At 40.5% G+C, this 12,848-nt stretch overlaps 2 protein-coding genes across 8 annotated transcripts in view; one reads left to right on the top strand and one right to left on the bottom strand.

Annotated features, from left to right (window-relative positions):
- The window catches only part of LOC119535544 (ankyrin repeat domain-containing protein 26-like), a 961,331-nt gene that overhangs the window by 789,942 nt on the left and 158,541 nt on the right, over positions 1 to 12,848 (top strand). The gene's annotated exons all lie outside the window — the stretch shown is intronic.
- Positions 1 to 12,848, bottom strand: part of LOC119535549 (amyloid beta precursor protein binding family B member 1 interacting protein) — a 113,357-nt gene that overhangs the window by 64,430 nt on the left and 36,079 nt on the right. For all 3 annotated transcript variants that reach the window (XM_037837903.1, XM_037837904.1, XM_037837905.1), the window contains one exon: positions 775 to 846. In XM_037837903.1, the coding sequence (XP_037693831.1) occupies positions 775 to 846 (72 nt within the window). Of the gene's footprint in view, positions 1 to 774; positions 847 to 12,848 lie in introns of those variants that run through there.

Genomic DNA, 12,848 nt, shown 5'->3' with positions numbered 1-12,848 from the left:
ATTTTGAGGAAAGGTTTTTAAAGTCCCTATGTTATTTAGGAATATCAGGTTATTCTGATTTTTATACTTTGTGCAGGAAGTGACGAGCTGACTACCCTCTGAACCAGAGAAGGTGCTGGAGGAGACTACACAGCCCCCCAACGTTCACGTGCCCTTGCAAGGCAGGTGTCCCCACCCGGCTCGCGGGCCTCTGGGTTGGCAGGTGTGCCGGGGGTGGTCTCTGAGTCAGCGGGTCGTGGTACTGGGGGCTTTTCTCAGACCTGCAGCCTGTGGGTGAGTGGTTTTCCCACCACTGAGGGAGATGATGCTCTAATGGTCTAACTGGGGTCCACAGTAACTCCTCCTTAGCCCTTTAGATTGTGGCAGCTCCTCAAAGGTTGGTAAAGAATTTTCCTAAAGAGCATGGCATTTTCTTGACTGGTCTTTACATGAGTAACTGCAGGAGAAGAACTGAACAGTAGTGGTGGTGGGGATACACTTGGAGAAACTTCTCTGTTGGCTTGAGATTTAACATGATGAGCACATGCATTGCCAGACAGAATACATGTGTGACTGCTGTGTCAAATTAACTGAACTCAGAAGGGAATAATCAGGAAGAAGCTTTATTTTCCCCCCACCACTGTGGCAGTTACATCAGGAATATATAATATTGTCAATCTCTAGTGTTTTTTTTTTTTGTTTTTTTAATTAAAAGTTAGCTCTCTCTTCCTATTATACCATCAAATTCTGTTACTGTGTCTTTCCCTAATTTGAAAATTCAGAAGGAGAATTTACCTGGGTCAGAAGATCCATCTCTCCCAGCAAATTGCTGAACATTTGGTCTATATCATCGTTTGATTCGCCCATCTGAAAAAGGAAGACACCGGACATAAATGGTCTAATAAGCAAGCACCTGAGCCTTGGATAAATGTCACATCTCTTTCTTTCTCCATGGGCCCCATCCACAGGAAGGTACATCCAGAATTGGAGGATGGAGGAAGGAAGTTCATTTCAGCCTGAAATTCCAAGCTTGACCTCCATACAATTTGGCTTGGCCCAAGGTGGAGCCAAGCCCTGGGGATGTCGTCGTGCACCTGGTCACGTGGGAGATGGCATCTCTCCACCAGGATGGACTGAAGGGTCTGGGGGGAGTCTGAACCAGAACAGAAGTAAAGCCTAGTTTTTCCCATTCTGCTTTTCCAATGGAAACCAGTCTCTTTGGGACAAGGAGATAAAGCATATCATTCAGGAATCCAATCCACCATAGGACACTCTTATTAGAATAGGGGAAAGCAGCTCACCATAATGTAGGAATCAGTGCCACTTAAAAACACTCACAAAATGGATATGACAGGAGTGATTAAACATATTCCCCAAATGATTCCCTACTTAACAAAAGACATCTCTGAAGTAACAGTTTTCGATGCATTTATTTGGAAGCATCAGGGTGACAAACACTTAGAACTGACGGTCAAGTGAAATAGCAATAAAAAATGGAAACAAAACATTTTTTATATTATAACCTTTGCCCCAACCAAATGAAGCACTTGTCCAAGGGAGGAAATGGCTTGTGATAAAATAGGGGCTGGGACATGTAACAGGCTGTTTTCTTTCTGGATTATGAAATTCGGAGACACGACGTAGTCCCCTCAGCCACAAATTAGCAGAGTGTTGTTTGTGAACAAGAATCAACTACTTCATCTGTAAGGTGAGGAGTTTGCCTGGGATATTGCTAAGGTCCCCAGGCACCCTGAAGCACCATAACTGAATCCCAATTACAGCTCAAGCTAAAAAGACTGGTGAGTGGAGAGGATCTGGCTGTATTATCTGAGTCAAACAATATTTCCACAAGTGTGCCTATGTGTGTGTTTCTGTTTAATCTTTTTATATCAAAGCTTGTAAACATATATGAAAGAGAATAATATGATGAATTTCATTTACCCATTGTCCAGCTTTATTATCAACTCATAATCAATTCTTAAAATTTGAATTCGTAAATCTATCTTTATCTTCCCTGAATAGATCATGTTGAAGTAAATATAATTTTTTCCATAAATAGTTCAGCGTGTAGCTACAAAAGATAGTTTTGTTTTTTTTTTACCATAACCACAATACTATTACGTGTGTGCATATATGTGTATTTTTAAAATTAAGTAAGTGGCTAAAACAGGCAAAGTAAATGCAGACCTATCTTTCCTTACATAAACCATCTTGGAACTATATCTTCTTTTTAACTTGATTTCAAACTAATACATTAGCAGTAACACACTTTGATTTTTAATAGTTTTAATAGTTTCTCTGTCCCCTCATAAAATATGTATATGAATTATCTTTGTGGCGCTGACTCTGCTTCCTTAAAAATGACACAAATGGTTTAAAAAATCCTAATCCTTGAAAGTAAAGGGATGTAAGAATGATGACAATGACAGTTATACTTATTATTAACACATTATTAACACTTACCATTTTCCTAGAACTGTTCTATAAGCCAAGTTGATATTAAAATCATTTAGAAACCAGATGGCCTTGACCCTGAACACTGGGATTTTTAGAGCCAGAGGGGATGCTGACACAAAATCCATTTGGGGTGAATCACTGCATCTCCAGCCAATATCCACCCCGCAGAGCTAGTGCTTAATCTTCCCAAATTATCTTCAACAGTTATCTTGGGTTTATCACTTAGGAATCCTGACATCATGAAATCTTTTCACCTAATTTCTCCTCCATGTTTTCCCCTCTCCCAATTTTAAGAAGGAAAAAAATAAGTATTTTCCCCCTACACAATTTTACCACCTCTGTTGAACAGGATTGAGAGGATTTTCCCTTTGAATTTCCTACTTCCTACAATAATTCTTTCTTGGCTTTCCTTCTAGGCTCCCCCGCTTGTGAAACACAAAAAGGACTTTGAGCTACAGTTGCTGAGTCCGTTCAATAGTCATTTCAAGTTTTAGTTTTGCATGTTTCCTGCTGGAGGAAGGATGTTGGAAGGAACTGCTGTGAGATGAGCTGATTTTCTAGAACAGCCCGTCTGGCTCCCGGTGGAGAAGGGGCTGCGCGGGGTCACGGGCAGCTGCAAGCCTGGGCTGGCAGGGGGGCCGAGCAGAACAAGACCTGCCTGTGCTCCCATGGGCCACGCACACCCTAGGCAGCAGGCACCCCTGAGAGAATCAGCTGAACACGCACCTTGTGGATTAGTCTCCCAGGGTTGCCGCAAGAAAGCACCACAAACCGGTGCCTAAAAACAATAGCGACTTATTCTCTCACAGCTCCGGTGACCGACGGTGGGGCCCTGCTCCTCCGAAGGCTCTGGGAAGACTCTTCCTGGCCTCCTCCCACTTCCGGTTGCCCCAAGCATTCCTTGGGTAGTGGCCACATCCCTCCCACCTCTGCCTCCATCTTCACAGGACCATCTTCTCCCTGGGTGTCTGTGTCTCCAAAGCTCCCTCTTCTTTTAGGACCCCAGTTATATTGGGTGGGGGCCCCCAATCCAGTATGACCTCATCTTAACTCATCACATCTGCAAAGACCGTATTTCCAGATGAAGTCTCGTTCACAGGTACCAGGGGCTAAAAGTTGAATATATCCTTTTTGGGGGTACACTTCGACTCACAGCACCAGGGGACAGGGAGGCTCAAATCCGAGGAAGGCTTTCAGCAAATGCTCAGGTGGGCAGGTGAGCACTCAGGTAGCGAAGTGACAGCTGAGGCAGACACACAGCTCCAGGAGGTCAGAGAGGGATCAAACACAGTAGCAGTGAGGAGAGACGGAGGGTGTCTGTCCTATTTGGAGTGGCCCATTGGGCCTGCAAAGCGTCTGTATCAGGTAGACCTTGTCTCTGGTTGACAGGGGAGCAATGCTGGGCTTTGTTCACATCTGGCCTTATCCCCTCTGTTACTCACAAAATACCTGAAATGTACCCTCCCTTCTTCCAATTACCTACACAATGGACGAAGGTATTTAAGCCAACAAAGTATCCATGGTTTCACAAATATTCTACTATTAAAAATCCTATAACTGATTTTTCATTCATGACTTTAATAAGGGGAAATTTGCAGAACAAACAATAAAATTCCAGAACTCCCCCTGTGATTTTTTTCCCACTGGAAAATTACGTAATTCAGTAATGTGACAAAATAAAGGCATCCTTGAGATGAATTATCACCAACAGGGAAGGTTAAGAGTAAAAGTTAGTGTTAACCTATTTCAAGTTTCTCATAAGAGAAAAGGAATTCACTCAGCACGGAAAACATAGATTTGTTTGTTGAATGCAAACCTGCCAACTGATGTTAGGACTAAATTTAGAGGCACTGAAGATGATGCTAGCAAGAAGCCTGCCATTGATGTTTTCTTTTGAATCACTAGATTTGGAGAAACACCAAAATGATGAAGAATAAAGTATTGAAAGGAAATACAATGTCTGGAGTCATAAAAGCTCAATGAGCCCAAAGATCTTAATTTCTCAGGCTGTACACACCACCGGTACAGCAGCAGGTTGAGAACACACCAGAGAGAACCACCTACCTAACGTGAAAATAACTCAAAACAACAGTGCTTCACGTGAACTCTCCTGAAACACTATGCTCACCTGCTAAATATCTTTCCCTCTGTCCTTTCATTTCCCCTTTCATTCTGTTGCTATTGAATTGTTAGGAGGAGTTAACATCAAAATTGCGCTGTAAATCTACAGTCATAACTAAATATGTTACTGGGTGAATCAGTTTCATCCTTGATGAAAGATAAGACATTAGCACGAAGAGCTCTTACTAACATACATGTTTATTAATCTCTAAATTTAATTTTATTAAATCTGTAAATTTACATGTTTACTCTCTCTGCTAGAAAGCCTTATTTTTAGAGTGGATAGTACATAGATTGTTTATACACACACACACACACACACACACACAAATGTGAGAAAATAGGGCTGTGTCTATCTGTATGTGTGGTATTTTCCACAGGTCAAAATAATGATGAGAAAAAGAGAAAACACTCAGCCCCAAAAGCTAAAAGTGCTGTTGGGTTAGCAGCCCCAAAGAGCTGGGGTGGAAAAGTCATAGTGAAGCAACTTATTGCAGAAGAAGCAATGCCCATACCACAACCACGTGGAGATACACCTGTTTATTCTGAGTTCATTTTCTGTCCTGGGAAGAACAAAAAATCATTGATCAAAAGGAAATTGGAATAGTACTTTATCAGAGAGATTTTGTTGAGTTTTTTGGGGGGTGGATAGGTGAGGGGTGAGATGGTTGGAACTGCCCACCCAGGCTGAAACCCTACCTTAAATTCTTACATTTCCTGAACAACGTGAATTTTCCTGAATGACCAATATTTCCCTAAGTCTCATACGTCTAAGACTCAGTTTGTTTGTTTTTTTAATTTTACTGAGGTTATATATATATATATATAAATGTGAGCCCTATTTTCTCACATTTGTGTGTGTATGTATACACAATCTATGTACTATCCACGGTAAAAATAAGGCTTTCTTGCAGAGTGAGTATAATTTACAGATTACTATATATATATATAAAGCTTAGGTCTTACTCATGCCAAAAAGGAGACTTGGTCAACTGATCAAGACAGTTCAAAGAGGACGCCTGTGGGCTGCCCCTCTCAGGTCGCTCTGTCCTGTCTCCGTGTCAAGTTAGATAAATGTAAAGTAACAGGGATGCAGAATTCATTTCCTCCTTTGTCTTCTCGTCTGTCTACTCTCCCCAGGCTTTCTCATCATTCTCTTGATCCTAATCTGAATTCTGATTTCTGATGACTCTACACCCTGTATATCCAACCCCAGTATTCTCCTGAGTTCCAGACCCATATTTCTAACTGCTTAAAAAACATCCGATTGGTTATCCCACAGGCATTTCCGACTCAGCAGGGCCAGCTCATCATCCCCTCCCACACTCCTATCTTGGTTAATGGTCTTCATTCACTAATTAGTCCAATAAGGAAACCCTGGCATAGCTTTTGACTTTTCCCATTTTTCCATCCAATCAGCCCCAAATCCCGCCGGCCTTTCCCGTGGAGCGCTGCACCTTCCATCCATCCTCACTGTCAAGCCTGAGTTGAGACTTGCATCGGCTCTCCCAGTCTCTCCTGCAGACCCTCTGCCCTGGCCCCCTCGATCCTCCACATGGGCTCCACAGACTCGAAATACCATTTGAACATGTCACTCTCTGGGTTAAAAACCTTTGCCAGCTGCCCTTCAGGACGCAGAGACTTCAGGGCCTCGGCCTGTCCTCAATGTCCTTGATGACTGACTGGACCTACTTCTCAGGGGTCGGCTCTTGCTACTTGAGGTCCTTGACATTCCCTGGACAGGCATTTAAAAATTCTTTTTGTCTTTGTGTATGCTATTCCTTTAAATAACATCCTCCACTTCACCCCAAATCCTATTTATCATTCAAAATCCATCTTGCATGTCAACAATTGAGTGGCTGAGAGAGAATGGCTGCCCGTGTCACTTGATAAAGCTATCAGTGAATCCCGGCTCCAACAACAACTCTGATAAGGTATTTTAGCTCATGGGGCTTCAGTTTCCTTGTCTGTCAAATGGGGATGGAATGATAGCTAGTTCTTAGGGTCGGTGTGACTTTCAACAAAGTTCTCTACAGTCCTTGGCCTAAGAGCTCAATAAGACGCATTTACCTCATGGAATCACACTTGTTCTGTTTCCAGGTTAGGATCTCTTGCCAGACTCGCAGCTGCTCTCAGGTAAAGATCCGCTTGGGGCCGTCTCTGTGTTCATCAGTGGTTGGCTGGTGGCCCAGGAGGGGGTGAGATGCCAGACTTAGGGAGGGGCTGGTCTCCAGGGGCACCGCTGGCTCCCTGTCATTCCACCGGGTCCCCTGGAGACGTACCCTGGTACCCTGGACAGCCCTTGGACGGCGTCGGGGACTACGTTTCCTACAACTATCAGAGCAATTAAAGAATAAGTCCATTTCTAAGCCGCCATCACAGCTGCTGGTCTGTGGAGCCTCCCTCGCTGAGGGCAGGCTCTTCTGATGGCCACATGGCGTTTCTCTTTCACGCTGCCCAGGTGAGTGACCACTGACGTTACACAGGTGAATGTGTTGCTCAGCACGAAGGACTGGCTGGGGTTCACCCCTGTGCAGGCCTGGATCAGTTTCCAAGCCAAAAGTTGTAGTTGCTTGGAGAAAAATTTAATAGCTACCATGCAACTTGGGTGATATTTCAAGATCTTTCCTTCCTTTCTAACTCAGCTGGAAATCAGTTAGCATTTCAAATAATAGATTAATTATTATTTATCAAATAAAAACAAGTGATATATTCTATCTTAATTATTCCTTTATCCACATCAGGCATCTAATTAGTTTTCAGCCCCCAAACCTTGAGGTATACCTTACTTTAGAACAAAAATATAACTGCTTAATTATACAGTAATTTATGTTATCTTATATTTATGTGTTTTGTTATTTATATGAGATTATATGCCACTGTCATGTGTTGAGTTTCAAGAAGAGATTAGAATATATGTGCACGGGTATTTGCTGATGATGTATTTTTGGTTTTTCATGTGTTTATAATTAAATTTGCTAATCTGTAGAACAATAATGAACACGTGAACAGATTCAAGTGCTCCTTTGTTAACACATGTATCTTAGGATTGTTTGTTATGAACAGAATTTCAAGCATAATAGTATTAGCTTAAGGAATTATGTGACACACTAAAAAAGCTTTATTCACAAAAACATACAATTTTTATATTAAATAAAATACGTGATAAACAGAATTTTTCATAAACTAGAAAACAACTATGAAAAGATTACTTTTCATACAGGTTAAATATTCCTAATACTTTCAAAAGTTTTTAAGATTTTTCCCTTCTTGGGATGGTTGATTCTTGGTTTTACAGAAATGATATATTTACAGTGACAGTAAATATCCATACAATGACAAAAATTGTGTTATTTAAGTTTTGATAAGAAGGGTATCTGTCAAATGCCTGCTTTCTTCTGGTATCAGATTAAGACATTATGGACTCAACTCGTGGATGGTCTCAGCTCATCTGAGCAGTCGCAAAGCTCACTTTTCAGCTGTGTTCTGAGTTAGGCACAGTCTTTACTTGAATTGAGGCATTGATACAATAACAGAATGAAAGTTTTAGAGCAGTAAGAACGAAAAGAAAAGGCAGAATAATTGTGAGTAAAAGCTTAAAAAAGAATCAGTAAAGAATGTGTAAAAAGGACTTTCCAAGCGTTCAAGTGAATCTCTGCAAATAAAGTCCAGGCAGGTTAGAAACGATCATCCATGTTCCACCACAGCAGCTGCTGTGCATCTACCCTGTGGCTTCTGTGAGAAGCTGTGGGGTGAGAGAGACGAATCTCCCCACCCTCCATCTGCCCGATAATAATAAAATTCAAAGCTCCTAACTCTTAGCTGTTCTCGCTCTGGGCCCGGTGATGCTCCAGCACTTTGCGTGAATTAACTGATTATATTCATTTTCACGACCACCCTAGGAAGGACACTTTTATTTTTCCCATTTTTCAGAAAAGGAAACGGAGGCATGCAGAGATTAAGTGACTTGCCCAGGGTCACACAACTGAAGCCAGTCAACAAACATTTATTGGTCCCAGACACTGTTCTAGGCTTAAACAAACTTCTGCAGGATTCTCCTCTGTGAGTTTTCCATAGCTGTGTTTCTCCTTGTTGATGTGCCGAGGATTAAATATCTAGACTTTATCCATACACTGTACATCTCTCCACTGGGAAGACTTAAAGAAAAATGTTTGAATCCTTGCACCAGACTGTTAATATTATTATTATTTTTTACCCAACATCCTATCATATATTTCTTTTTTTTTTTTTTTTTTTTTTTAATTTTTTTTTTTTTTTTTAATCATCATTTTATTGAGATATATTCACATACCACGCAGTCATACAAAACAAATTGTACTTTCGATTGTTTACAGTACCATTACATAGTTGTACATTCATCACCTAAATCAATCCCTGACACCTTCATTAGCACACACACAAAAATAACAAGAATAATAATTAGAGTGAAAAAGAGCAATTGAAGTAAAAAAGAACACTAGGTACCTTTGTCTGTTTGTTTGCTTCCCCTACTTTTCTACACATCCATCCATAAACTAGACAAAGTGGAGTTTGGTCCTTATGGCATTCCCAATCCCACTGTCACCCCTCATAAGCTACATTTTTATACTACTGTCTTCGAGATTCATGGGTTCTGGGTTGTAGTTTAATAGTTTCAGGTATCCACCACCAGCTACCCCAATTCTTTAGAACCTAAAAAAGGTTGTCTAAAGTGTGCGTAAGAGTGCCCACCAGAGTGATCTCTCGGCTCGTTTTGGAATCTCTCTGCCACTGAAGCTTATTTCATTTCCTTTCACATCCCCCTTTTGGTCAAGAAGATGTTCTCCATCCCACGATGCCGGGTCTACATTCCTCCCCGGGAGTCATATTCCACGTTGCCAGGGAGATTCACTTCCCTGGGTGTCTGATCCCGCGTAGGGGGGAGGGCAGTGATTTCACCTTTCAAGTTGGCTTAGCCAGAGAGAGAGGGCCACATCTGAGCAACAAAGAGGCATTCAGGAGGAGACTCTTAGGCACAAATACAGGGAGGCCTAGCCTCTCCTTTGCAGCAACCGTCTTCCCAAGGGTAAAACTTATGGTAGAGGGCTCAACCCATCAAACCACCAGTCCCCTATGTCTGTGGTCATGTTAGCAACCATGGAGGTGGGGTAGGCGAATACCCCTGCATTCTCCACAGGCTCCTCAAGGGGGCACTACATCGTTTTTTTTTTTTTTTTTTTTTTTTCCTTGTTTGTCTTTTTTCTTTTTTTTTTTTTTTTAACTTTCCCTTCTTTTTTCAAATCAACTGTATGAAAAAAAAAGTTAAAAAGAAAACAAACATACAATAAAAGAACATTTCAAAGAGACCATAGCAAGGGAGTAAGAAAAAGACAACTAACCTAAGATAACTGCTTAACTTCCAACATGTTCCTACTTTACCCCAAGAAAGTTACATACTATAGCAACATTTCAGTGAACTTGTTCCTACTACATCCATCAGAAATTAACAGACCATAGTCATTTCTGGGCATCCCCAGAACGTTAAATAGCTTATCTGTTCTTCTTGGATTATTGTTCCCCCTTCCTTAATTGCTCTCTACTGCTAGTTCCCCTACATTCTACATTATAAACCATTTGTTTTACATTTTTCAAAGTTCACATTAGTGGTAGCATATAATATTTCTCTTTTTGTGCCTGGCTTATTTCGCTCAGCATTATGTCTTCAAGGTTCATCCATGTTGTCATATGTTTCACCAGATCATTCCTTCTTACTGCCGCGTAGTATTCCATCGTGTGCATATACCACATTTTATTTATCCACTCATCTGTTGATGGACATTTGGGTTGTTTCCATCTCTTGGCAATTGTGAATAATGCTGCTATGAACATTGGCGTGCAGATATCTGTTCGTGTCACTGCTTTCCGATCTTCCGGGTATATCCCGAGAAGTGCAATCGCTGGATCGAATGGTAGCTCTATCTCTAGTTTTCTAAGGAACTGCCAGACTGACTTCCAGAGTGGCTGAACCATTATACAGTCCCACCAACAATGAATAAGAGTTCCAATTTCTCCACATCCCCTCCAGCATTTGTAGTTTCCTGTTTGTTTAATGGCAGCCATTCTAACCGGTGTTAGATGGTATCTCATTGTGGTCTTAATTTGCATCTCTCTAATAGCTAGTGAAGCTGAACATTTTTTCATGTGTTTCTTGGCCATTTGTATTTCCTCTTCAGAGAACTGTCTTTTCATATCTTTTGCCCATTTTATAATTGGGCTGTCTGTACTATTGTCATTGAGTTGTAGGATTTCTTTGTATATGCAAGATATCAGTCTTTTGTCAGATACATGGTTTCCAAAAATTTTTTCCCATTGAGTTGGCTGCCTCTTTACCTTTTTGAGAAATTCCTTTGAGGTGCAGAAACTTCTAAGCTTGAGGAGTTCCCATTTATCTATTTTCTCTTTTGTTGCTTGTGCTTTGGGTGTAAAGTCTAGGAAGTGGCCTCCTAATACAAGGTCTTGAAAATGTTTTCCTACATTATCTTCTAGGAGTTTAATGGTACTTTCTTTTATATTGAGATCTTTGGTCCATTTGAGTTAATTTTTGTGTAGGGGGTGAGGTAGGGGTCCTCTTTCATTCTTTTGGATATGGATATCCAACTCTCCCAGCCCCATTTGTTGAAAAGACCATTATGGCTCAGTTCGGTGACTTTGGGGGCCTTATCAAAGATCAGTCGGCCATAGATCTGAGGGTCTATCTCTGAATTCTCAATTCGATTCCATTGATCTATATGTCTATCTTTGTGCCAGTACCATGCTGTTTTGGCAACTGTGGCTTTATAATAAGCTTCAAAGTCAGGGAGTGTAAGTCCTCCCACTTCGTTTTTCTTTTTTAAAGTGTCTTTAGCAATTCGAGGCATCTTCCCTTTCCAAATAAATTTGATAACTAGCTTTTCCAAGTCTGCAAAGTAGGTTGTTGGAATTTTGATTGGGATTGCATTGAATCTGTAGATGAGTTTGGGTAGAATTGACATCTTAATGACATTTAGCCTTCCTATCCATGAACATGGAATATTTTTCCATCTTTTAAGGTCCCCTTCTATTTCTTTAGTAGAGTTATGTAGTTTTCTTTGTATAGGTCTTTTACATCTTTGGTTAAGTTTATTCCTAGGTACTTGATTTTTTTAGTTGCTATTGAAAATGGTATCTTTTTCTTGAGTGTCTCTTCAGTTTGTTCATTTCTAGCATATAGAAACATTACTGACTTATGTGCATTAATCTTGTATCCCGCTACTTTGCTAAATTTGTTTATTAGCTCTAGTAGGTGTATCGTTGATTTCTCAGGGTTTTCTAGATATAAGATCATATCATCTGCAAACAATGACAGTTTTACTTCTTCTTTTCCAATTTGGATGCCTTTTATTTCTTTGTCTTGCCGGATTGCCCTGGCTAGCACTTCCAGCACAATGTTGAATAACAGTGGTGACAGCGGGCATCCTTGTCTTGTTCCTGATCTTAGAGGGAAGGCTTTCAGTCTCTCACCATTGAGTACTATGCTGGCTGTGGGTTTTTCATATATGCTCTTTATCATGTTGAGGAAGTTTCCTTCAATTCCTACCTTTTGAAGTGTTTTTATCAAAAAGGGATGTTGGATTTTGTCAAATGCTTTTTCAGCATCTATTGAGATGATCAATTGATTTTTCCCTTTCGAGTTTTTAATGTGTTGTAATACATTGATTGTTTTTCTTATGTTGAACCATCCTTGCATGCCTGGAATGAACCCCACTTGGTCATGGTGTATGATTTTTTTAATGTGTCTTTGGATTCGATTTGCAAGTATTTTGTTGAGGATTTTTGCATCTATATTCATTAGGGAGATTGGCCGGTAGTTTTCCTTTTTTGTAGCATCTTTGCCTGGTTTTGGTATTAGATTGATGTTAGCTTCATAAAATGAATTAGGTAGTGTTCCATTTTTTTCAATGTTTTGAAAGAGTTTGAGTAAGATTGGTGTCAGTTCTTTCTGGAAAGTTTGGTAGAATTCCCCTGTGAAGCCATCTGGCCCTGGGCATTTATTTGTGGGAAGATTTTTGATGACTGATTGGATCTCTTTGCTTGTGATGGGTTGGTTGAGGTCTTCTATTTCTTCTCTGGTCAGTCTAGGTTGTTCATATGTTTCCAGGAAATTGTCCATTTCTTCTACATTATCCAGTTTGTTGCCATACAGTTGTTCATAATATCCTCTTATAATTTTTTTAATTTCTTCAGGATCTGCAGTTATGTCACCTTTTTCATTCATTATTTTGTTTATATGGGTC

This window comes from Choloepus didactylus, chromosome 5 (assembly GCF_015220235.1).
Source record: "Choloepus didactylus isolate mChoDid1 chromosome 5, mChoDid1.pri, whole genome shotgun sequence".
NCBI lineage: Eukaryota > Metazoa > Chordata > Mammalia > Pilosa > Megalonychidae > Choloepus > Choloepus didactylus.
This window is presented reverse-complemented; position numbering and strand designations above follow the sequence as displayed.